The sequence below is a fragment of the Streptopelia decaocto genome (assembly GCF_964273445.1).
Source record: "Streptopelia decaocto genome assembly, chromosome: 9".
NCBI classification, from domain to species: Eukaryota; Metazoa; Chordata; class Aves; order Columbiformes; family Columbidae; genus Streptopelia; species Streptopelia decaocto.
Genome location: NC_138664.1, coordinates 11,225,865 through 11,252,007, shown reverse-complemented (window position 1 = coordinate 11,252,007; position 26,143 = coordinate 11,225,865). Strand labels below are relative to the sequence as shown.

At 41.3% G+C, this 26,143-nt stretch overlaps 2 protein-coding genes across 3 annotated transcripts; one reads left to right on the top strand and one right to left on the bottom strand.

Annotated features, from left to right (window-relative positions):
* Nucleotides 1-492: 492 nt before the first annotated feature.
* Nucleotides 493-7,340, top strand: TIPIN (TIMELESS interacting protein). The gene is made up of 8 exons (XM_082061450.1): nucleotides 493-872; nucleotides 1,423-1,580; nucleotides 2,255-2,348; nucleotides 3,724-3,799; nucleotides 4,383-4,505; nucleotides 4,817-4,880; nucleotides 6,155-6,352; nucleotides 6,702-7,340. Exons 1-8 carry the CDS (start codon nucleotides 508-510, stop codon nucleotides 6,857-6,859), a joined length of 1,236 nt encoding a protein of 411 aa, XP_081917576.1. The 5' UTR covers nucleotides 493-507; the 3' UTR covers nucleotides 6,860-7,340.
* On the bottom strand, nucleotides 6,897-24,065 carry DIS3L (DIS3 like exosome 3'-5' exoribonuclease). Of its 2 annotated transcripts, none has more exons than XM_082061448.1 (17): nucleotides 23,871-24,065; nucleotides 21,193-21,346; nucleotides 20,449-20,577; nucleotides 19,657-19,792; nucleotides 18,451-18,627; nucleotides 17,456-17,534; nucleotides 16,778-16,957; nucleotides 15,598-15,767; nucleotides 14,654-14,815; nucleotides 13,726-13,973; nucleotides 12,996-13,088; nucleotides 11,752-12,285; nucleotides 10,771-10,925; nucleotides 10,492-10,670; nucleotides 10,034-10,179; nucleotides 8,498-8,672; nucleotides 6,897-8,422 (listed from the first exon to the last, which is right to left on the bottom strand). In XM_082061448.1, the coding sequence occupies exons 1-17, from the start codon at nucleotides 23,998-24,000 to the stop codon at nucleotides 8,111-8,113; spliced, it is 3,159 nt and encodes a 1,052-aa protein (XP_081917574.1). In that variant the 5' UTR covers nucleotides 24,001-24,065; the 3' UTR covers nucleotides 6,897-8,110. The 2 variants fall into 2 exon arrangements, with proteins under 2 accessions (XP_081917574.1, XP_081917575.1); XM_082061449.1 differs by having other exon boundaries at nucleotides 21,193-21,293; nucleotides 23,871-23,986.
* Nucleotides 24,066-26,143: the final 2,078 nt, after the last annotated feature.

Here is a 26,143-nt window from a genome sequence, read left to right as displayed (position 1 = left end):
CCAGAGCAGATCACACAGGAATGTGTCCAGATGGGTCTGAATGTCTCCAGAGGAGACTCCACACGCTCTGGGCAGCCTGGTCCAGGCTCTGGCACCTCACAGCAAGGAAGTTTCTCCTCATATGGAGTTTCTCTCACATGGAACCTCCTGTGCTTCAGTCCGTGCCTGTTGCCCCTCAACCTCTCTTTGGACACCACTGAAAGGAGTCTCATCCATCATCTTGACACCCACTCTTGAGATATTGATCACATTTATAAGATCCCTCTCAGCTTCTCTTCTCCAGGCTGAGCAGCCCCAGCTCTTGCAGTCTCTCCTCATAAGAAAGATGGTCCAGGTCACTCATCATCCTTGTAGCTCTCCGCTGGACTCCCTCCAATAGTTCCTTGTCCTTTTACCTGAAGAAGTGTCACTTATAAAAACTAAGTCGAGACGCCTCAGCGGCCCAGCCCAGCCCAGCCCGGCCCGGCTGCTTTTGGCGCCAAAAGCGTGGCCACGGCCCTCCCGCGCATGCGCGCCGCTCTCCTCAGCCGACCCCTCCCGGAGCTCTCGCGAGATCCGGGTTTATCGCGGCGCTTCCCGAGCGCGGTTGCTCGGCGGGGCCCACGGAGCCGCTCGCCGGGTGTGCAAGGGAAGCGCTGGGAGTTCATTCCTCTCTCCCCTGAGGAGGCAGCGAGGAGCCCGCACCACCCTGTTCCGTCAGCGGGGCAGCCTCGGGGCCGCTGTGCCGGCGTGAAGGGAGTGGGGCCTCCGTGGCACCCGCAGGTTGTGGCTGTGGGGTCCGGCCCTGGAGACCCAGCGGGCTCCTTCAGTGGCCCCTCTCGACTGCCTCCAGCTCCGTGGGAGTTTCTCAGCCCGGGATCTCCCCTCCGAAGGTCAGTGCAAACGGAGCTGCCCGGGGGTGTCACTAAAACCGTCTGAAAAACAGCCTTCCCGTAAAAAAGAGCAGTTCCTGGAACCTTGGGGGTGTAGCCGCGGTGAGACTGGGTCACCCTGAACCCGGTTGTGCTGATGTGCTGGAGTCTCCGGAATTGGCTTGGCTAAAGGAGCCGGAATAGGGCAGTCCTCCAGGCTGCATTTTTAAGTGAGTAAGCAGTAAATCAGAGTAATTATCGCCCAACCCCCCCTTTGATATTCAGGGCTGTGAGTGGCAAACAGCTGTATTGATAGGTGCTTTTGTTGTGTTCTGTGACCAGTACCCACCACTCCCAAGTGACTTCGATGAGTTGAAACATGAAAAACCCTTATATTATTCGGCCTACTGAGGCTGGATTGTGTCATCCGCCTGCATGGTACTGTTTCTTGATTTGTGTGACATCATTTTTTCTGGCTGGCAAATCTTTTTTTCTGTAAAAGTTGTCGACATATTGTATATAATTGATGTTTAGCTGCCTCTCTTTAAATGCATTTGCTGTTTTCCTGTAGGAGGGGAACAAGTTCATCTGTGGCAATGATGGACCCTTTGGAGAACAACTTGTTTGATCTTCCTGATTATGAGAATACAGAAGATGAAACGTTCCCACCTCTTCCACCTCCTGCCTCTCCTGGAAGAGACGATGTCGAATGGGCTCAAGCAAACGGAGGTGAACCCCTGTGACCCCTAAAGATCCCATTTTGCAGTATAGACAATGAAATGCTGTGAAATCAATATTATTGGCGCTGTACTTCACCATCTTGCGTTTACTGCATGAAAAGAGTCTTGTGTAGATAAGAAAGCAATTCATAAATTTAAATTGTTATTGATCCTATGATTCTAAGCCTGTGGGAAAAGCTTGATTTTGTAGATGCCATGAAAATTTGCACACAAATAAAATTTTACAAAATTCAAGCTTTTCTAACAAAATGTCAGTGAAGATAATTATACAGTGGTGATCTACAGTTAACCTTTATGCCTTGGCTTTCAGAAAATAGTGTTGAATGTAATATTCCAGGGAGGTATTAGTAGATTTTGTAGAACATATGACCTAGGAAAAATCCAAGACACGTCAGGACAGTAAAACATTTCCTTTTCAATGAACCTACTTTGTTAGAAAAGTTGATTCCTCAGTATATTTTTAAGAGACTGATTTATTTCTAATCTGTCTTGTGGAAGAAGCAATGTGAAATAAGCAGATGTTTGTTTGCAGTACTATACCTGCAATGGAATACTTGCGACTGTTGCCTTTTTGATAGGGTAGAAACTTAAAATTTATATGACTTAATTGTAGTTGATGACAATTGCATTATAGACTTAAAAGTATGTTATTTGCTTTATTAGAACCAGATGGAAACCAGCAGTCACAAACGAAGGATTCTGCTGTAGCTACACGGAGAGCAGTTAAACGACCGATGCCTAAACTGGATGCCCAGAGGTAATTTTTTTACAGAATATTTCTTTCTGTGATGAATTTGGTATATGGCTGTGGGGAATGATTAAGGTTACCGTGATCCCTGCTTGGTCACAGCCTGTGAGTTTTGGAGATCAAAGTGCCTCTTGCGTGCTGTATCTCAACCTTTTTACTCCTTGCTTACCTGTGTAATGCTATTACTAGTTGTAACTTGAAGACTTGAAGTCTCTCTGGGATTTAGCATGTGACTAATAATTTAAAATATTTTTTTATTCATACATAGGAATCTTCCAGCTGAATATTTTTTATTTTGCTTCAGGCATAGTATTATAGATTTCTTTCTTTAATAAAAGTGTGCTTCAAAATAAAATCTCAATATAATGATGACTTTAAGTTACTACTTAAAGTACACTTACACCTGACTTACGACAGGGAACTGCTGGAGAGGGTCCAGCGTAGGGCAACGAAGATGATTAAGGGAGTGGAGCACCTCCCTTATGAAGAAAGGCTGAGGGAGCTGGGTCTCTTTAGTTTGGAGAAGAGGAGACTAAGGGGGGACCTTATTAATGTTTATAAATATATAAAGGGTGAGTGCCATGGGGATGGAGCCAGGCTCTTCTCGGTGGCAAACAATGATAGGACAAGGGGTAATAGGATCAAGCTGGAACACAAGAGGTTCCACTTAAATTTGAGAAGAAACTTCTTCTCAGTAAGGGTGACAGACACTGGAACAGGCTGCCCAGGGAGGTTGTGGAGTCTCCTTCTCTGGAGACATTCAAAACCCGCCTGGACATGTTCCTGTGCGACCTCACCTAGGTGTTCCTGCTCCAGCAGGGGGATTGGACTAGATGATCTTTTGAGGTCCCTTCCAATCCCAAACATACTGTGATACTGTGATACAAGTTGGATAAACTCTGTATAAAGGATTTTAATATATATTTTAATATTTTTTCACTAAAACTGGTGTAAGTTCTTTATAAGCAATGGAAAGAATCTGAGCTTTCAGTTTCTTCTGTTTTAAATACACTGGTGAAGTTAGTGGTACCACAGGTGGATGCTCTGCTCATGCATCTAACTAGTTTTTACTTGACCTGTATAGATACAGGAACTGACTTTCCATGTAATCCAAACAAAAAAGCTCCTTGGACTAGAAATATACGTATGGTGAATTTTCCAAATAAGTCTTTGGTCTTGCAGAGTCTTTATCCTATTTTGTGCATTTTCTTAATGACTTCTAATTCTGTACATCTTTCGAGTAGAGCTCTGAGGCTTTACGCTATTTAAAGGAATATGAGGTTGGTTGTGTGGTTTGTGGGTTTTTTGTTTTATTGTTTGGTTGGTTTTAATTTGAAAAACAAAGTGTGGGGTTCAAATAACTTCACCCATTTCCTAATAACAGGTTAATTTCAGAAAGAGGACTTCCAGCCCTGAGACACATGTTTGACAATGTAAAATTCAAGGGTAAGGGGCATGAGGTAAGACACAGCGAGCTCTTGTTTGGTTTCCTGGGACATTAATCTAGATTTGATAGGTTACTGCACATCTGATACAATGAGAATTGATATTACACTCCAGTTAGCCAGCTTTCTACACTGATGGGGTTTTGTAGTTGCAAATATTAAAAACAAAGCGCCAAACAAAACACCTAAGCAATACTGCTCATCTGAGCAGAAATCTTTACTAGATAAGGTTTTCTAGATGTACATTTTTCTGTGTTCTTAATTTCACAATAAATGCCAGCTGAGCCCGTGGATTTTGTTGCAGTTTGGGTTCAGACCTGGGTTGCTGAAGGGCAACTTCTCAGAAGCCTGCCAGATGTTCTACAGTACATGCAGATGCTTTCCCTGAACTCACGTTGCTGTTCTGATAGCTTGAAATTGCACTTATGGATTGATTGTGGGAGGAAAGGCCACCCAAGCGTTCATGTTACGTAAATTTTCAAGAGACTTTCAAGCTGCAGATGCTTACTATTTTCAGAAATGTTACTGCGGTGTTTCCCTCTGCAGTCTGTTGACTTTGCCACCTTTTACTAGCTGGATGTCTTGTTTTATGATCTAGGCAGAAGACCTGAAGACCCTCATACGACATATGGAACACTGGGCTCATAGACTATTTCCAAAATTGCAATTTGAGGATTTTGTTGACAGAGTAGAGTCTTTGGGAAGCAAGAAGGAAGTTCAGGTGCGTATGGTTTTTATTGGGTTCGTGCAGAACTGAGTGGTGTTATAGGTAGGTTTAGGAGAGCAATTACGCAAGAAAAGATGACCTAAATTGTGGAAGAACGCTGCTTCATCTGGGTAGGTGATAGATGAAGGACTAGGAGAAAGATCCACAGCAATAAAAGTTGTGAGTCAAACAGACATGTTGTGAAAATAATGTGTTTTTTTAATCAAGTATAAAGAAAAAAATCAAGAGTAGTATTAAAAATACAGCAATGTTGCACAAAGGATTGTTGCAAGTGAAATAGCAGTATTTTAATCTCTCGTTTGCAGACCTGCCTAAAGCGAATTAGACTTGATCTTCCTATTTTACATGAAGACTTTGCAAGCAATGAAGGTGTGTGCGTTATGCTGTCTTTTCAGTTGTTCAATGCTTAAAATTGCTTCCACTCTTACTGCTTAGAAATGAATGGTTTTCATGCTTTTGTAATGTAGAAGAAATTGTTGAGTGGTCCTCTGTTTTAAAACCAAGCCTTCAGTGGTACTCAGATTAAAATGCTACATTACATATATATAGATATATATATGTATAAATAAAAGTGTGGGGTGTACTGAAAGGAAATGGAAAATGGGTATTATTACCAGCATTGTTAGAAATACTCTTTAAAAAAAACAAAACAAAACTGCAATTACTCTGTGAACATACTGGTTTGCATTGTGCTCTGAGGAGTGTCTGGGCTGTGACATGTGGCTGTCTTCAGCGCTAGCTGCATCTGCCAGAAGTGGAATGCAGCTGTAAGCAGCCACAAACAGTAAAGCGAATGGTTCCTGCCGACAGTGTCTGTCAAGCTATCAGATTTTTCTGTGCGATGGTTCCATACATTTGTAGTTAAATGCAGTGCTGATTGGTTATTGAACCTATTAATGAGCGTTCTGCTATAACTGGTCGTCTTCAGCTGAAAAACGTGAGCGGGTATCTTACAGTTTTGCAATAAACACTGAAGCCAGGGTATTGCATTGAAAATCAGGTAATTCTCTGTTCACAGGCTCAAAGTGGTGCAGAGGTACAAGCGTACTTGGCCTTGGGCACTCTTTCAAGAGTGCTCTGCTTCTCTGGTGGTGGGTGTTTGTCTAACAGAGCGGGGCTGCCTCTGTTTTGCATTTTTTATTGTTGCCAAATGAGTAAATATTCCATAATAGTAGCACAACAAATTCAGAAGTGACTGTTCAATGCCTGTGTTCAAACCTCTGATTCCCATAGCTGGTCCTTCCACCTCCCAAAGGGCAGTGTTGTATTAGGAGGGCTGGGAAGAAAATTATGTGGCCTTTCAGTGAAGATCGTCTACATTTACCCTTCCCACTTAACCCACAAGCACAGCTCAGGATTACACACTTATTACACAGAGCTATGCCTCTCTAAATTCAGGTATTTATTGTTGGGTGTCTGGGATCTCTGCCAAGCGTTTGTTGTGTACTTTGAATATGGGGTTATGTGGACCTAGGCAGAAAATTGCCCATTGAAACTAAATTACAGAATGACCTTTAGCTGTCAATACAACTTTAAAATGTAGATGCCTTTAAAATGTTCTCGCAACAGATATTTAGCAGTAGATCTCTCTCTGGGTTCGAAGTGTTAATTTCTGCCCCTCCTACCTCCTCATTTTTAACTAGATGGTGGAGGGGAAAGCAACGGGCTGGATACAGCCACTGAAGATGCACATTCCTGCTCTGGAAACGTGGAAGAATTCACTTCTCTGCCTGGCACAACCCTCACGGAGGAGCAACAGCAGCGAATGCAGAAGAACAGGCAGCTGGCCCTGGAGCGCAGGCAGGCGAAGATGCAGTGCGGCAGCCAGCCACAGCACACCGGTAATCAGCTCTGAGCTTCAGCCCTAACGCTGGGAACAGTAGCCTGAGCAGTTAAAGGAAAGGGTAGTGATGGCTTTTGGCTTTACTATTAAATAGCAAAATGCGTAACTCTCAAATTTAAACTCTCTTCCTGTAGTCAGACTCCTCCAAAGCTAAGTCAGAACTGTTCTTCCTAGCTGCTACACCAAGTTGTGATTGCTTTGTCTATGAAATGAAATTCAAAATTGCTGGTTGTCTCTGGCATTAGCTTTCCTGCAAACTCTGATTCTGGTGATAGAAACTGCAGTTAAACATACAGCAACAATGTTTCCTCATGGCAGGAAATTGGTTTTGTTTTGTTTTTCAACAGAGTTCCCCATTAGTTCCTCAGAAGAGGAGTTTACTACTCCAGTTGCTCAGGATCCCTCTGACCTTATTGAAGACACTCAAGTTAACACAACCAAAGTAGCTGTTACAGAAGCTGAAGCTGGAGATAGAGAATTGGAATGTGCCAGCGAAAAGCAGTGACTGTTCCCCCAGCTTTGAGTGACTTTCTTGACCAAAAGACCCCAATAGTTAAGTACTATCTTGATATTGAAACATTGCTGGCTCTTTGCTCTGACTCCAGAAGCTTCATGGACGTCTTCACCATGACATCCGTATTGTCTCTTGAAACTGCAGATGAGTAATTCTGTACTTTGGAAAACACAACAAAGATCTTCATCTGGATTTGAGACATCTCTTCCACCTCCCACAGCGTTCTTTAGGAAATGTTAACAAGTTTTTTACCTACTTTGAATTTCGTTTACAACTTATGTCAAATGGAATTAGCTGGGATATTAACAGGTGAATTTTCTATTAAAGTTGGGTTTTAATAGAGGGTATGTAAAATAGCAGCTAGTGCTATGTCTGAACACCTGTTGTGGATTTTTTTTAACTTGCTTAGCAAGTACCTGTATCTTTTTCTTATAAAATGGAAGCTATTAAATTGCAGCAGTCAAACCTGAAATTCTTCTATGAGGCTGTTACAGCTACAGACCCTCGAACCTTCCCCATCCCTTGTGTCAGTCAAACATCTCTTCAGACAGGGACAGCCCCTCAGGGGACATATTCTGGCTTTGACTGCATCAGTTGTCTTCCTTCAGCTGGCTGTGTCTCTCAGCTCTGTTTCACCCTCTTGCTACAGTCTCGCTTTTTTCCTACTTGCACAATCACTTTTCCCTTTTGTGGGATGAATAAGAAGCACCACAGCGGTAAAGCTGTGAGATCAGTGTTGGCTGTTGTTCCTAACAGAAACTGAATTTCTGGAAACTGAGGTAAGGTAAGAGCAGCACTGACCACAGATGAAATAAGTTAATGTCAATGGGTGTTATTTTAGGCTGGATAGGCAGCTAAGGGATTTCAGTAAACATAGATTTGGTATTCTAGATCAGCATGCAGGAGTTTGTTCTTTATAACCTTGTAGCTATAGTGCACAATAGCCAACAGCTGTAGGAAATACTTAGGTTTTAAGTACTTTCCTGTGTTGTCCATACACTTTTGAATGATAGTCAAAAGAATTCAACACACTGCCTTTAGTCTGGAAGATGAGGTTTATCATATATAAAACCTTGTAAAAATTCATACATGTTCATAATCAGATAAAAATAATTCTTATATAAAATAGACATTTAGTTTCTTCTTAAAAGGACTTTTGAATATTTAAATAGATCGCTTTTAAAAAACAATCATATGAAGTGAAAGGAGCAGAACATCAAGCAGCTGTTGCTGGGTCGGGGCTCAGGTTCTAATGTCAGCCGAAACATCTAACAGCGCCAACTCCCTGATCTCCTCCAGCAGCTGGTACAGGCTCCTGCCCTTGCTCTGGCAGTACTCCTGGTAGTCTTCAGCCATCACTTCAGCTCTTGAGTTTTCTTGGGCGCGCTGGGCTGCCTCTGCTGACTGGCTGACGGCTTTTACCAACTCAGATTTCACCACGTGAAAATTCTTCTGGGAAATTTCTGTGGCGGGAGCCTGGTACGGCGCGTTCCTGATTATTTCAATCTTGATTGTATCAGCATGGCAGCGGGAAGTCTGCACAAGTATTTTTACCTTAAAAGCAATACAGAAATTATTTTATTTCTGATGGTGCTATTTCCTTTTATTTCCTTCAGATTAAATACTCACTGTAATATGATCAAAAAGGCTTAAAGTAACGGATTCTCCAGTAGTTGTAGTGGAAGTAATTTTATCCTGAAAGCGATGCAGTGACCCAGGCTTCCACTCACAGCTCCTGTCACCTTGACAAGAGATGACTAAGCCTTCTTTGTTTTTCATATATGCAGCAGCTTTGATTCCGTATCTAAAAAAAAAGCAGGTGAGCAGAGAGAAGCTGTTCTAACAATTTTCACCCTTATCAGTTCTGATTTTGAGATCAACAGATGTGAGTGAGGATTATATAAAAGCAACATAAAGGGGCAAACACTGCAGCCTGATAACCCCGCTGCAGGGACACTGACGCGTGTTGTCAAAGAAACCCCCGCGGTACATGAAAACAGCGTAAAGATGGTGACTGTGCAGAAAAAGTAAAATACAGTCAGTGATCCATTATCTGAGGTGTTGGGTGGAGCCTGGAATGGGCGGATGCTGAAAGGAGAGCTGTGTTACAGGTTATTCCAGCCCAGGTGAGGAAATAGTTGTTACTGCCAGACCAGCAGCGTGCTTGCACTGGGCTCGCTGGGAGTGTTTTGGCTCCTCAGCCATGCACCTAATTCACCTGCAGTGCTGGAGACCACGGGCCTCCATTGAGCTGCTTTATGTCCAGGGATCAAGCAGCCACTGGCTGTATTTGTGAAGTCCAGGGATTCATGGAACAGTTCCTTTACCCATCATCCCTGGAGAACATCTTTTGGGGTTTGTTTCTTTCTGTTTTTTTGTACCTGTAGTAGCTGGGTAGCTGGGTGTTGCTACCAGCAATACAAAACCACAAAGGTTAACTAGTAAGGGAGAGGAAACGTATTTTTCTTCCCTCCAGCTTGAAGAGCTGGCTGAGTCTTAGCAGAGGGAACCCTCTCTGGTTCTCAGGTGGGCAGTTCCTACATCATTCACTAGTCAACTTATAAGCCAGATCCAGTTAGTATACTTTAAAATACAGATTTAAAAGCTCAGAAATTAAAACGTACTGTTAGCTTCATGCAAAGAGTTAATTTCTACTTGGATAGACCAGAGGCAGAGTTGAGATAAGCCAAACTGCCTTAACAGCACCATGGAAACATTCCTTTGCCACTGCCCTGCTGCCAATGAGAGTAGCTGTTCTGAAGGCACTCCTGCCCTGTGTAAACCCGTCTGTACTGAAGCAAAAAAGCACTGAAGAACACATGGCTTCACGATTTGCAAATTTAAAACCACCTTTAAATAAGCACTTCCTGTGGTTAAAAAAAAAAGGCAAAACATTCCTGTCCTTTGCTACTTGGGCAAAAAATGGCCTTTTAATGGTTAGAAATAAATCCATATTGTGCAGCGTAGTCTCATCATGCCCTCACAGGAACTCTTGTTCAGAGTCCATGTGTAGAAAAGCGCTGCTTAGGATTTACAACAAAACTTAAAACGCAGTCATAGGTCAACACCAGGCTTCACCATTAATATTTATCAAGCACCAGAGGTGTCATCTTAGTAACTCTTAGGTCTTATTTTTAAGCTCAGCCCAAGCTCAAATCAACTCACCTTGGTACAAAAACAAGCACACCATTTGTTCTAATCGAGTAAATCACACCGTCTGCTATGCAGCGCTCATCTGTTTCTGGGGTTTTGTCTTTGAAGTACATGCACTGGAAGAGCTCGGTAGACTGCTTCTCAGCATGCTGGGCTGCCTGCAAGCACCCCCCACAAAAAAAGATAAATATTTCAACAAGGTTTTTTGGCTTTGATTTCCATAGTTTCTTTTTCTTATTACTTACTCCCTTACCTGTCCACTAGAAAAATTACATCTACAAGGAAATCCTACATGTAGTACAGGTGAAGTCTGAGGTCACTTTTACTACCACTCTCAGAAGACAAGTGATAAAAAAGAAGTGACACTATGTCATTGTAGAACCCAAAAGCCACAGTCGGGACTGGTATCCTGTTCCGTTGGGCAGGATACAAACATACGGAGACACACACATGCACACTGAGCATCTTACCCGGTTTCTGTTATTAATGTGTCTGCACAATTCCTCAAGATCCTTATTACTGAATACATTTTCCTTAATGTCTCCTTTACTGTCCTTCAGAGTCGCTGCCATCAGGAGTCTGTGGACAACAATATCAGCGTATCTTCTAATTGGTGATGTGAAATGAGTGTACTTCTCCAAGGCAAGTCCTACCAATTAAAAAAATAAAAGCTAAGCAAGTAACTGCCTCCCGCCCAACAGTTCAGAAATAATAACAGGAATAGCATAAGAAGTAAAGTGCCAAGGTACCATAATGATGAAACTCTTCCTCAGGACACGAGCCGGTTGAGAAGTACAAGGCGTTAGACATGGCATGAGTGGCCATGGATCTCAGCAGCTTATTGACAATTGGATCCTGTGGGTCGTGTGCTTTATTCAGGGATTCTGCCAATGTTTTATTAGACCTGTCAAAAAAGTGTTAATTCTGAAGAACATTATGCTATCCCTGATCATAATAGGTTACGGTTAAAAATAGCACACAAAAGCACATAAAAATTTATGAATAGTTGTTAATTTAAAAATAGGAATGACAAGCAGAATGATATTAAAACTTTCAGCACAGTTTAAGAACAGCTCTGCTCTAGGAACATGTTTAGAAAAAAGCCTGTTTTCACCAACAGGCCTGTCTCCTGCAACCTGGAGAACTAAGAAGGGCTGGAGCAAAACCCATTCTGTGCAGCCCAGAACAGACAGTGAGCTGGTCCCAAACCTGTTCTGCACAGGAGAGCACAGACAGAACAAGGTGACATCCAAATAAAAGGAGGAACCAATGACGCCCTTCACACTCCATTTCCAGAAATGATGCCTCCCAATGCTGTGAAGCTCACAGTCTTCTCCTACTATCTAACGAAGTAATTCTGAATTATTTTGAGTCATTTAAAATGACGCTATTGCACAGAATTAACTTGATTTAAACAAGTACTCCCTTACACTAACAGAGCTTAACCACTACATACCGACCAAACAAATTTTTTGGGGGTATGTCTAAAATCATTCAGATACTGCCATTTTCGGTCCAGCCAGCAGAATGCAGGCAGGCACTCTTGTTTAGAACATCATCTACTGCTCACAGACAGGTTAAGGTAATTTTTTTTTTTTTTTTTTGAGAATTGCCATACAGTGTCTATTAACATTGATACTGAGAAGTGTAATGTTTTGTGACAGTAGCATAGCCAAACAGTTGATTGCTTAACTTTAATTAAAGCACTTAAGATAAGTAACAAAAGATACCGTGTGTCTATTGAGAAACCTTTGGAACTGGCACACTCTCGAAGTTCAGTAAAAAATTCCTGTCGTGGTGGAGGGTGTTGACGCAACAAAGCTTGATGAGGAAAATTTTCTGAAATCTTTTTTGCCACCCAGTGGTTGGCAAGAATCATACATTCCGCGACCGTCTCGTGCACCTCCAGCGGCTGCTTGGGGATGAGGTCATGGATATTACGTTGATCATCCAGCTGCACTCGGATTTCTACCCCTTCCAGTTCCAGAGCCCCACAGCTGTCCCGCTTGGCTCTAACATGTCGCGCTATATCGGTGAGTTTTGATATCGCCCAGACCAGTTCAGCTAACTTCTTCTCTCTAGTTCTTTCATCCAGGTTTTTCAGTTCTGGGATATCACCAACAGCACTTGTGTCTCCATCTAATAATCCCTGTGCCGTTTCGTAAGCCAGCTTGTACGCAGACCGAATGATGGTTTTGTTGTAGCAGACTCTCAGCACTTCGTACGATTCCTTTTCTAGTTCCCACAAGACGCTTACAGCATACCTTAAAGATAAGATCACAATCCCAGAAATAGTTCTGGTTGACTTAAACTACTATTTCGAGTGCATCCAACTGCTACAAATTTACAGGTTTCATTCTGTTTTTTACTGGAAACCTTTTTCTTCATAAAACAAATCAATGGCTCAGCGATGCCACTACAGCACCTTCCTTTCAGTGTCATTTATCACAACCTAATAAAGGAGGGCCAACTACGTCAGCAATATTTTCACTCCACCTGTTGAGGCAGAGTACCCCTATACAAGGCCACATCTATTTTAAAGTACAGCTCCAGTGAAATAGCTATTTTTATGCTTTTTGATTTTATTAGTCAGATGCATCCACTATGAACATATCTGCACCTTGCATATCCTAATACCAGCCAGGCAACTAACCCTGTAAATCGTAATAAAATGGGGTAACAGCACATTTGAGGAACAGGACAACAGTGAAGGCAGTGACCATTCACATGGGTGCAGGTACTGCAGACTGAAACGCATCTGAAAAAACACATGAAAAACAAAGATGCCTTCACCTTTAGGCTGCTCTTTAAATACAAAGCAAATTGCTCAAGGTATGGGTAAACACTATTGAAGGATGAAATAGTCACTGTATAATGTATTTCAGGTTTTTGTGACTCTCTACTACTTTGCTTACAAATAGTAACAAATAATTCAAAGAGCAAATGCATAAGCAGTTCTTACACCAAATCTTACCTATCAAGTCCACTGAGAAGAGAGCAGATGTCAGCGCTCAGGACGGAGGGCAGCATGTCATAACGACGATCCGCTAAATAATAAGTTGTTGCCCTGAGGAATAAAATACATTTACTATTCTTCTCGCAAGGACTCACTGGTGTGTATCTCCCAAGCAGTTTGTGGTATAAGCGTAACTTCAGCAAACCAAGACACATAGCATGATTTTAAAAGGTTATTCTTACAGAACCCACACGTGCAATACTGAAGTAAAATTATTTAAATAACTGTTTGCACAGTATAAGCCCAGTTTTGCCTTCGTTGGGATCTTCAGCTGCCATTAAGGCCAGAACTAGGGCCTTAGAACTAGAACAAAATATGGTCAACTAAGAAGAGGACATTCAATGGCTGTACTAAACATCTCTGCTGGCTTTACAGTTTACATTTCTTTGCATCTACAAAGAATACATTTCATAAAGTGATTCAGCAGTTCAAATCCAAAACAGTGGCAAAAATGGAAAAAAAGAACAGAATATTTGGCATATTAAAACACGAGATTGAATATTAAAGCATAAGCCTGCCAAATATTCCTGGAATTAAATTCATGTAAGATTTAATTCCATTTTGTGGGTGTTCTATTTTCTGTGTGAAGATCCAGCTCCCTTGGAAAGCAAACAAGTGGTGTTTCTTTAGAGCAGCATCACAAATGTCTAAGCTCCATAAATCTTCTAATATTTTAAAAATTATTTACCTTGCTCTGGCCTCAACATCAGTGTAAGAATTTGCTGCCACAAAGTGGGTGACATCAGCAATGTGGACACCCAGCTCGAGGTTCCCGCTAGGCAGAGATCTAACGGAGAGCGCGTCATCCACGTCCTCGCAGCCCTTTGGGTCAATGCTGAAGATCAAGTGCGTATCTCTCAAGTCCAGACGCTTTTTTTCCTCCTCTGGATTCACTTTCCATGGATTCTTTGAAGAACTCACAGGCATTTCACTCATCTGTACACAAACATTATTTATGAACAATTATAACTTTTCTACAAAAAGAAGTAAACAAATTAGATTTAATTAGCTTTTCCTTTTCTACTCTGTTGATTATTTTGTGTGCTTTTTATCCCAAACAAATCGTTCCTTTCTTGCATTTTCCAAGTCAGTCTACCACATCTACTTCACAAAAAGTATGAAACAGAATTGAAAAGAATGTTACACACGGTATTAACAACTGGTATTATTGTGGTGATACTGCAGCTCTGGCAAACATCACCACTGTATATATATGTTTTAGTTAATTGTAGGTATAATCAAAATACTTATCTATGAGAGCTGGTTGCTCTCCTGGTTGAAGACAAGGATTTAAGCAAAAGATTTCAGTAGCTCTGGGCCTTCAGGATCAGTACCATAAACACACACTAAAGTCAGTAATATCTTAAAAATCTACCTCAAATTAGAGTTTGTAATTATCTTCTCACAGCAGACAGATTACCTTCAAAATACTCTGGAATTGAGAATTTGTTGTATGTAAAGAACCACAGATCCAAATGTAATTCCAGAAAAATAATCTATTAATAGTTTTCAGCTTTTAAAAACCTGTTGGCAAACAAGACGTTCAGCTGCAAGAGGATCCCTCTCTTCAAGAAACAAGACCCTGGAAATCAACAGAAATAATCACAAAGACTAACCTGGATTTCTGAGAAAGGGGCAACACAAATGCTGTTCTCCACCAGAATAGCTGCAACTTCCCCCTCGAGATCTCCGATTTTTCCTAGAACTCTCACAAAGTGTCCATTGGGATATACAGACGTAGATTCCCAAGAATCAATACGCACAACAACCCTGTAATCCTGCAGCAAGACAACTCTGTTAGAACAGCAACCTGCTCCCGACCAGCCATCAGCAGAAATACTCCTGCAGGGGCAAACAACGCTATCCAGAGACTGCACCTCTAACAACTGGAGAGAAAGGAAAAAGAAACCCACAAAGAGAAGCATCCAAACAAATACTGAGAATTACTATTTATTTCCTGATCCAAGATCCATTTGGGGTCATTATACAGAGAATCTCTGTCTTAAAGCATAAAATATAAAAGCTAAACCAAGATGTACACAAATACACCAGAAGAAACACAACTGGAATTTACTTCCTGGCTGTGAAGAAATACTTAACATTGCAGGTGAAAACAGCTAGAAATGAACAAATCCACATTTCTTCTTTCTCCAGCAGTGCCAGGCTAATCATCACAATTCATTATTTGTTGAAAAGCTCATATTGCTTTCATCAAAGTCATACATAGTCATAGATCCATCAAAGCCACAAGGGCTATTACAATTGAAACCCCTAATATGACATTTAATTTATCAGAAAAAGAAAAAAAAAAGGCAGCAAGTAGTATATAAATGCTCAGGGTACCTGGACTGTGTCCCAAATTCGGAACTCAAATAAGCTTTATTGCCAGAATGTGATGCAGTTTTGACAGGAAATGAACACAGTCCTTCAAGGCAGAAACTGAACTTCTCTCACAGACCTAGCTTTATTAAAAGTTTTACCCATGTTTTTGCCAAAATAATCATCATTAGAGCACAATTTTGTAGGAACACAGACTAGTGAAACACAGCTTTCAAATTACCTGTAATGCTTCAGCCTGCTGAGTACTGATGCGGATTTTGGGAATTCGGTAGTCCCAGGGTGTAACAAGGACTTTCTGGGCGTTCCTGCCCTGGGACTGGCTCTCTTCTTTAGAGGGGAAAGTGACCACGTAATCCCTCCAGTTCTTCTGAATGATTCCAACAACTTTACCTTTTAATAAGGAATATTGTTGGCTGTACATTAAAGAGTTAAACAGAACACGAAAGCAAATATGTGGGATGTATAGAAGATTCAGTACTTTGTAATATGAATTAACGTGTCCAGAAATGTGCATAACAACTGCTAACAACATATGGTATGCAGCCAACAGTACAAGTTTGTTGTAAATTATTGTTGGCACAGAGAGATTTCAATGAGCTTTTGTTTATATGGAAACTAACTTCATTGTATAGATTTCAATCAATGGTACATAAATTATTCAGAGATTCCTACTACTACTGCAATGTGGCCAATTCCAGTAAAAAATAGAGAAAATTTTAAATAGCAAAAATCAAACACCATTTTCTTGCAGGAGGAGAATCAACCTCCTAAAACATTTAACTCTGACCTCAGCAACCTATTGTTTGTTTAGATGTAGCTATATCTGCAGAGTAATATTTTCAAATTAGACTCTAAGTTCTCGTGGCACACAGGCATGTCACATTGTAATGGAAGCTGGATACTTCTTCACCTAACAAAAACATGTTCATCTTGAGCATTATTTGTCATCAAGGAAGTAAAAGGATGCTGTTACCCTTTTGTATAATCACCAGTGATAGTGGGGGACCCTGGTAAATTGGTCTGTATTAGAAGGGCAGTTCATGTCTTGTAGAGCTGTGAAGAATGACAGCATGCATTTGGGTAGCAAAGTATTCCAAACCCAGTATTTCAGGAAGATAACCAAAATAATACAGTTATTTCTAAGAAATAAATTGAAAAGAAAATTAAAGAGAAAAAAGGGGGGTTTGCATATAGAAATAATCTTGTTGGGATATGTTAGAATGCTTTCATTTGGGATAATCACATCAAATTTACTGTGCTGAAAAAAAAAGTGACAATGACAGAAATGGAAAGTAGGGATTATGTAATGAATATAATTAATGTAATGTATGTACAACAGAGCTTGGACCACGAGAGTGAGGTGATGTTAACAAACCGTCGCCTCACGCTATCTGTTTTACCTGTGGGCATTGGGTCACCAGTGGTGTCTGCAGGTGCTTTGTCCTCGGTCTCATTTTCACAAAGGGCAACGGTCCGTCCTTTCCATTCCTGCACAGGCAGTAACTCAACAGCTACCACATCACCATGGATTGCACGATTTCGAGCTTTGGCCCCATAAATGAGGATGTCACTTTGAAGTTCTAAAATTAAAAGGAAGAGAACTATAAACTGCTAAAAAATCCAAACCCCTCCACTCTTGGCAGCATTTCGCTGAAATAACAGAAAATTATGTCTGCAATATGATTTCTTCCAAAAAGCACTACTGGCAAGTAATTAATACTGCAAAAAAAATTTACACCTTTTCATTTTTTTAAAGATGATATTAAGCAAATTCTTGGACAAAAAGCAGCATAGGCTGAGTTCATTGTTCTTAGGCAGCAGCTTTAAAAACACACAACACAGTTAAACTGCAGAAACGATTGCCACAGGATTCTGAGCAGGGTCCAGAAGAAAACAAGTTTTAAAAAAAATAGAAGTACATTGAACAGTGGTTTGACTGCAGGGTCTGTCACAGGAACATTTGAATGCACTAATTAGTGAAAGCTGGGACACTATATCTGCACAAGGATATCAGGCTGTTCCTTCAAAGGGATTTATTACTAACCCATACCAGAAAGACAATACCGGCATCTTTTCACCTGTTTCTTTGCTGCCAAATCCCTGAAGTCGAACAAAAGCTTCCAGTTGTGCTCTGTGCTTATTGACATTCAGCGTTCCCTACAAGAAAATAACAAACCAATGAACAGAATGAAACAGTCACACCTCTAAATAGCCAACTTTAAAGTACAAAATTTCTGGTTTTACAATTATTTTTACACAAATTAGTAGTTTTTATTGATATGTAGGATATTTTGAACACAACTGTTCTCTCTATAGGGGAAGAATGTATGATGCAGAACCTTAAGTACTCACTTCTGGAAAAGAATGGTAAGTTCTTTTAAATGCTCAATTTAATTATAAGATGGTAAAGGTCATTTTATTCAAAGCACAGACAGTGTAAGATTACTTTTGCTGCCTGCCTTGATATGGAACCTGGAGTTATTCCTACAAGAAAGAAAACCCTCAGTCTTTTTGTTCATATTCTATTTCTGCCTCACTCCTGAAATTGTCAAGAAAGGAACAAATTACTACCTCTGATTCTTTAAATTATTCTTAAGAGCAGGACACTTGTCCAGCAACAACCCATATTAAGGCCCTGAACAGCCATAAACCCATAAATTAATTTCACTGACTGAGAGATCTCGGTGCAAATGAAGTATGAAATGCTGCCCTTGTGCAGCATTATTTATGTTTAGGAATGAGATCTAGCTGCTTCATATCATGCCTAGTTTCTCAGTTTACAGGTATATCGCATATCAACCTGAAGACAGATCCAGAGCAAATTTAAGATCCTCAACAGCAATTCTCATCTTAACTCTTCCAAGAGAAAAAAAAAACCACATGCTCACAAGACAAAGTAAGTGAATATTTTTATAATCCAAATCCCTTCCATCCTCTAACTCTTGCTTTTTTGTTTTCTTTCCCTCTTCCCACGATAGCGATATTTCTTTATCTAATCAGTCAATTCAGGCAACTAAAGGGACCAAGCACAAGACTGCATTATTCTGTGTATGCTCTTGATATAGCGAATTACCTGTATGTATCTTCCAGATTTGATTCCAGCCTCCAATATTTCCCCAGGTAAATGCTCAGGATATTCTTTTCCACTGTTTTCTTGGCTTTCACTCTCCCGTTCACGCCGAGCTTGAAGTATAGAGTCAAAGAGTTCATGGGCAGCCTTTAAGTCCGGCCAAAAGTTATCCAAGTAATTCTGTGTGTGCATATAGAAACAAACATGAAAATATTTAGAGGACACTGTTAGAGGACACTTCCTTTGGAAAGCCCATAATGGACATGAGCCATCTCATATGCTGTACTCAAACAGCATTTCCACGTGGTAATGATGTTTCTGCTCTAAACGCCACAGATATGTTTGAGATTCAACCAAGCAAATTTGCTAAATTTAATACAACAACAGAGGCGTGACTGTTAAGACAGCATCCTAGACTAGAGATTCACAAACTTTTACTACCAATATACCCCATCCAGGCTACATGCTGCTTGTAAAGTGCCGCAGCAGAAAAATCAAACTGACAACCCACTATTATTTTTAATTATTTTATTTACACTTTTAATGTGATTTTGTTTGCTACCTTTGGGCCACTTTCCATTGCCTCATAGCAATTAAAAAAAAAAAAAAACAAAAAACAAACAACAAGCACCATAATTTTTATATAGCTTTAAGGTAAATCTATTTGGTCCTCATTTTACTCAACATCCTTTCACAGCTAAACATAAAAATCCCATCCACATATACCACTGAATACAAGTGGTATCAGAGATCAACAACTAAATGAAAAATGAATTGTCTTCCCATGCATCACTGTACCCTAACTAGTCAAGGCTGAAGTAAATGGGCAGAATAATGCTGATGGATATTCAGGCTACAGCTCTTTATGGACTGCTTGCACTACAGGTTTAGACAGCTGGCTGAGGTAACTGATTATTGTTCATCAATGCCAAATTCTTGAAAAACAAGGAAAACAATGAAAAGACCTCATAAGAAAGATGACCTCTATCTTTCATGCTGCTGGTTTTCTTTTCAGCTCTCTAGTTTGCTCACTGCCACCATTTTTTATGACATTCCCATGACTGACATCTTTGCTTTCTTTGATAAATGAAGACATGAGTTAACATCATAGTTTTCTTTCAATGCATTATACATTGGGCTTTATTGTACTTGCTTCACCATTTTTACACAGCATAAAGGAAAGCTGCTTCTATTTTTCTGGCACGTTACCTTGAAGGAAATCACAAACACTCCTTCTGTTTCATTTCCGTACTGCCCGATAGCATCTTCATCTTCTGTTACCATAACAACTGGCATCTGACTCAAGCAGTGATTATAATACCAGACTGCTGCATTGTAAATACTCCTAGGAAAGCAAAGTTTGAAATAAGATTTCTGGCATACCTCATTTGCCACTTGCAAGACATTTGCAGGCTTTGTATAAAGCAGACTTTGGTTTAACACACATAGTTTGGAGATACATACACCAAGCTACATAAATCTGATAGATCAAAAAATTTTTATGTGCCATACATAAGCACCAAAAGAACAGAGGAAAATAAAATGTTTCCTCTCCAGTACACTGACTTGTGCCCTACTGCAACATAACATATTGTTCCTCTGACTGAAAGTTTGTAAATGCAAGTTGGAAGTGCCAGGACACCAATGCTGCAGTGTTTGCAGGCTATCAAACTCAGCATCTAACATTCCAGTAAGGTGTGTGCGATCTATTATGCAAAAACGTTGTTTAAAATGGCTGTGTAACTTTAAAATGATCCAGCTTTTTTTTTTTTTTTTAGCATTATTGCTTTTAATTAAGTACATTTTTGTCTATTTTCCTCAGACAACAATGCTGATGGTCTCTTAATCACAAAAGGACAATCTGGACTCTCAGTTATTGTGAACTGTTCCAGAGCTAAGCAGAGCAGGAATATCAACTCTAACACATCCAATGCACGCTAATATTCCTAAATACAATGTCATGATGCTGTCCACCAGAATACTAGACAAGTGAAAACAAACCTGGTCTGCCACTTCTCCACAGATTCTCCCTTCTCTCTTGGCAAATAACAATGCTGGTGGAATTCATTAGCAAACACAATACAGTCATGACGGGCATCCTTTACTAGATTTCGTAACTTGTTGTATTGTCTGGAACACAAAAAATGTTAATATAATCTTGTGTTTTCTTTTGATAATACTGTTTTAACTACAGATGAAAATACAGCTGAAAAACTCAAGGAAAAATACAAAGAAATGCATTCACACGATTGCACCGTTGATGATAAAACCTAAAACATGACCTGTAAGCAAGCCCTTCTAATGAATGCTTCTGATATTAAACATGTTATGGCAATACATAGGTTAATGTCTGGTACCTTAAGTACCACACAATAGTGTTAATACAAGTGCTCAGTCTTTAATACAGCAAACCAAAAATATGTCCATAATCTGGTTGTGACACATGATATATCATTACTGCAAAGTCCCCTTAATTCCTGTCACAAACCATCTAATTAGTTAATAATGCTACAGGTTTAATATCGCTCCTATCAAGTGACAACTATGACAGGCATTGAAGTCTATGGATCACAAAAGATTACAGTTCTTTCCCTTCTCTAAAATTAGATTAAGATACTTGAAAGACCTTAAACCAAATTAAGCCCAGTACATTTGCTGACTTTGGGTTACCATGATTAAATATACATTTTAAAAAGTTACTGTCTTCAATCTAAATTAAAAATAAGTTTTTTATAGGATAAGTACCTGCGTCCTTTCTGATGTTGCACAGCTTGACATGCTGTTTGCATGAAAATAATCCCTTTCAGCTCCGGCAACTCGAGAATCTCAAGGTAATCTTGAACAACCTTGCAGTCAGGGACAACATAATGTGTAACATCATCTGATAACAATTTGCCATCTAAAATATAATTCAGATTTCAAAGGTTTAGCCTTTCAGTTGCAATACTGGTTCCTTAAAAATACTTTCAGATGCCAGGAAATTAGAGTTGCGTATCCTCAAAGGTACACCTATCTCTTTTTCTGATGAACAGAATTATGACTACAATTCTGTGCTACATTCTGTAAGATTTGTGACAGCACTCTTTTGCATCCGCCAAAATTTACTGCAAATTCTATCCAAATGGGTGAAAAAGATCCACTTTCATTATGAGAAGGATGTAACTTAAAGAGTGTAGGTAACAGTCCTTTTTTCTCTACTTCCATATGAATAAAAGAAACTGTACATCTGCCACATAAAATCTTTTCATAGAATTTTCAGAGTTTCTAGAATGATGGGTACTTCTGTCACACTGCTGCCACAGACCTCTCTATTCAACATTATCCGTTTACAGCAGGCTCTTTTTCTATATTTTTACATAAAAGAATACAGGTAAGGGTACACGTGGAGAAGAGCTACTGCAGAGAGATGTTCTTGAATCTAAACTATTAACCATAATTGCTCATTCTCTCTAAAGAGATTCCATCTCTCAGGAATACGCTGTCAAAATACCCATCACAGATAGCATTTTAAAATGCAGCTCAAAATTAATGAGTTTGATTGCTTTCGATCTTTCAAAGATTACCCAACAAAATTTCAGGTGGGGGTGATCACTGTATTTTCTCTCAATGCCTATGTATCCCTTATGATATTATAAACACTGAACTGCTGAACCTATCGTAGTGCATGCAAATTATATATGATAAATGCATATAGATCTTGACAAGTCAGGTTATTTTCATGTATTTCTTAGAAGATGACACAGGACAATCTGTGTATTAACTGTAATCGCTAGAAGTGTGAATCCAATAGGCACAATTCCGTGTACAGTTCCATGGATACATGTCGCACTGAGGCACATAATGGATGATGGCAGAAAGCATCCAAGAAAGCTAATATTTATTAATAATTCAGAAGTGCATTAGAAGTGAAATGTCACTTGAAGATTTATGTAGTCTGCCCATTTTAAGCTATCCTTGCCTAACCTACACATCCAGATCGGAACAGCTTCTAAGCAGACACAGCACACTATCACGAGGATCTGCGATGTGATTTATGCACACAGTCGCTCACAGGGCATGAAATAAGTTTGCCCAGCACACTGTGCAGAAAACAAATGTCCAGCTCACCTCTCAGTTACCTGGAATTATTAAAATGGGCATATTCTGCCACTTCTCTACAGCACAACTTAAATGTAAGTCCAGAAGAGGGGAAGTTAGGCACAGCAGGAGAGGTAAGACCTTTTTATGGTACAAGTCTGTAATTTCTCCTTAAAGAATTCATAACCAGATGCAATACATTAGGGAGCAGCAACTATCACTAGTCCTGACTTCTCAGAGAGCAGTAATAGACTGTTCTACTTCTGCCCTCAACTGCAACAGGCACTAAAAGCAACCATGACATTTGTACCAAGTACCATTCAGAAGAAAAAGAAAAAAAAGTTTTAAAATGCTCAATCTTTTCTTTTAGGCAAGCAAATAATTTTGTCAATTTAAATAGGTTGGATATTATGTTAGTTGTCTGTCAGTTTCTTGCACCAAATAAATAGTGCTATTTAACCACAAAAAAAAAAACCCACCTGAAATATCAACAACAGGTCACATGATGGTCTCTGATGCCCATAATAGCACCACAGGATGTATAAACAACAACAAATCTAGATATCATAGAGGCTTGCATGCCCGAAACGGCCAGATATAACACTGGCAAATACATTTAATTACTGAACAGAAATGACTGCTGATGCAGAACTACAAGATAACAGCTTGGCCCCACTGTAAGAACACTTCACAGGTTCGTATAGAACTTAATCCAGGCTATAAACCACCACCCTCCAGAAATTAACGCATTTTAAAAGATCTTTTAATAAAGGGAAGTATGAAACTTGTGTAATCCTTTTATCAGGCTGTAAACGCTCCATAGTTAACTCCTGTGACAATCAATTTCTCCATTCCTTTTTCTCTCAACACCTCGTTTATTTCTGAACGATTTTGCTTTGAAGTTCTTCGGCTGTACCCTTGATTTGGAACCGTTGGGCTTTTTCACGACTTTATTATAAGCTGTTGCTCGGCACCGCCCGCTCCCGGCTCGGGCCGGCTGAGGAGCGCTCCGGGACGAGCCTCCGGTGCCCGCACCCCAACTGGCTCCCAGCTCCCTCCCGCTGTTTGTCCTCTTTTAGTCACCGCTTTATTCCCGCTCGCTGCCCTCACACCCGGTTCCTGTCAGGCCTCCCGGCACTCCAGCCGCCAAGGCCGTGTGGATCGCTCTGCCCGGGGATCTCTCTGCCCACGGATCACCCCCTGGACCCAGCTCTGCCCCACGCGAGTTGCGGCACAGCGGCTCCCAAGCCAAGCCGCCCGCCGCTCCAGCTCGGCCCCGGGCGCTGCCGGCTCTGGCAGCGCGGATCCCCCCGCCTCTTCCCGCCTCCCGCCGTCAGCCCCCTCACCGCGCGGGCAGGCGGCCGGGCACAGGCCGCTCCGGCACGGCACGTCGGGCCGCAGGTAATGCTCCCGCACCACGCGCACCGAGCGGCCGTGCTGGCCCCGCAGCTGCAGCACCTTCTCCGTGCGGAGCATCGGGGCGGCGGGAACCGGCGGCCCCACGGCCAGGCCCGCGGCTCCCGGGGCGCTTGCGCGTGGTGCGCGGGGCGGTGCGAACGTACGGGGCAGGGCCTCGGTGGAGGGGCGGGAAATGAACGGGCCGGTGCTGGTGGCGGCGGCGCTGCTGGGGCGAGGCGGGGGAGTCGGGGCGGCAGCTGAGGGATGGGCGGGCTCGGGCTGAGGGAACCGGGGCAGCAGGGCGGCTGCGAGGCGCAGCCAGGCTAGCTGAGGGGCGGGCGGGACTGAGCTGAGGTAACCGGGGCAGCTGCTGAGGGGAGACGCTGAGGGACAAGCAGGAACGAGCTGCGGGAACAGGGGCAGCGGCTAAGAGGACACAGAGAGGCCGGGTGGGGGCTGAGGAGGACATGGTTTAGTGCTAGAGTTAGGTTACGGTTGGACTCGATGATCTTAAGGGTCTCTTCTAAGCGGGATGATTCTACGAGAAGACCAGCCATGGGCAGGTGCTGAGCCCTGGGAAAGCCTGAGCTTGTGCGGCTGCGGGAGCAGAGAGGACAGGTTCCCTGAAAGTGAGGGAAAACTGAGAGGTTTGGGACGCTGGAGAAGTGCTGAAAAAGTAGCTGTGGTCCCACATAAATGCGTACATCTCCATGGCCTTTCACGGCATCTTCCAGGAGAAGTCCTGGGCCTGTTTCTCGTACCATTTGTTTTTGCATAATCACCTGCCAGCACTTGGGGAGCTGAGGTGGGAAAGGGGTCGAGGGGTTGAGTGCATGAAAGCCCTAATGTCAGCTAATTTATGCACCGGTATTGCTCTTCACATTTACAGAGGGGAAGATAAAGGCACTGAAAGATTAAGGCTTGCTTGAGATCAAACAGAAAAGCAGCAGAAGGTCCTGAGTCCCAAACATTGTTTCTGGGTCTGAGTCAGTGCCCTGTAAATAAAGGCTGTAATGCTGTAAGTATGGCATTTGGGGGATGATTATTTTGACTATTAGAAAAGCATTTGTACTTTCTCAATATTAATTGCCTACACCATAATTTAACTTGAACATAAATGCATGGTGCAAACTATCTAGTGTTTGTCCTTAGGAGGAAAAGAGACTGGGAAAGAGCCAAGGCAGTATGTCACTGTATGTTCCTGTTTATTCTACTTTCTTATTTTCACATGTGTTATAAAATGTGTATCTCCAATGACTAATACTTCTAAGTAACCCATTGGTGCCAGTAAATGGAAGTACCATCTGTAAGGAACTGATTTGCAGAAGCCAAGTTCTCTAACAGATGAGGAGGAGGAGGTGTTATAACTTGGTGAGAGACGATTGAAGTGTAGACTTGGTTTTGGAAGTCAGGATGATTTGAGACATATTATGTAAGGAGGATGTGAGAGGAAAGGGAAAATGGAGATCAAAATGGTGGAGTTCTTGTGCTGTAGGAGCAAAGATTAAATAACCAGTGGTGATGGAAAAGGGAAGAAAACCACAATATTTGGGGAAAAAATACATCATGTAATTTGGTTTGAAATGTAGTGGATGACATAGTGAAGAACACAGACCAATGTGCCTAGTTGGTGTCATTCAATGACTGCAGTAAAATGAAGGTTAATTAAATGAAAGTGATTGACATAGCTACTCTTATTTATTCACTTTCAAAGAGAAATATCCAAGACCTTTGGGCTAAGTTCGTGCATTGCTGGTACCGTTGGGTAGCTGAATGCTTATTTCTAATATTCTAGTGAGAAAATGTTTTGAATTCTGAAAATTTACCCCCTCCCTTCCTTCCACTCTTGGAGAGGAACCTCATATAAGTAGCAGTCTAAGGTTGAGTCACTAAAACCAAATAGAACTGTTTACACTTTAACAACTGAGTTTCTCTCAGTGAAATCAGAGACAAACTTTCATGGGCATCTGGTAATTGGTTTTATGAATGGCAAGGAGTTTGTACAGGGAGAGCCAAAACTAACAGGATGACAAGAGCATCTTTAATTGTTTTAAAATAAAAGCTGCACAGTTCTAAGTATCAGTACCAGAAGATCTCATTAAATGCTGAAGAATGAAGGTGGAGTGCAGCACAGCTGCAGAATGGTGAGACATACATTTCTTCATGCAGTTTTCCTTCATTAAGTGGTTGAGAAAAAACATGGTAGAGCAGAAAGAAAGCA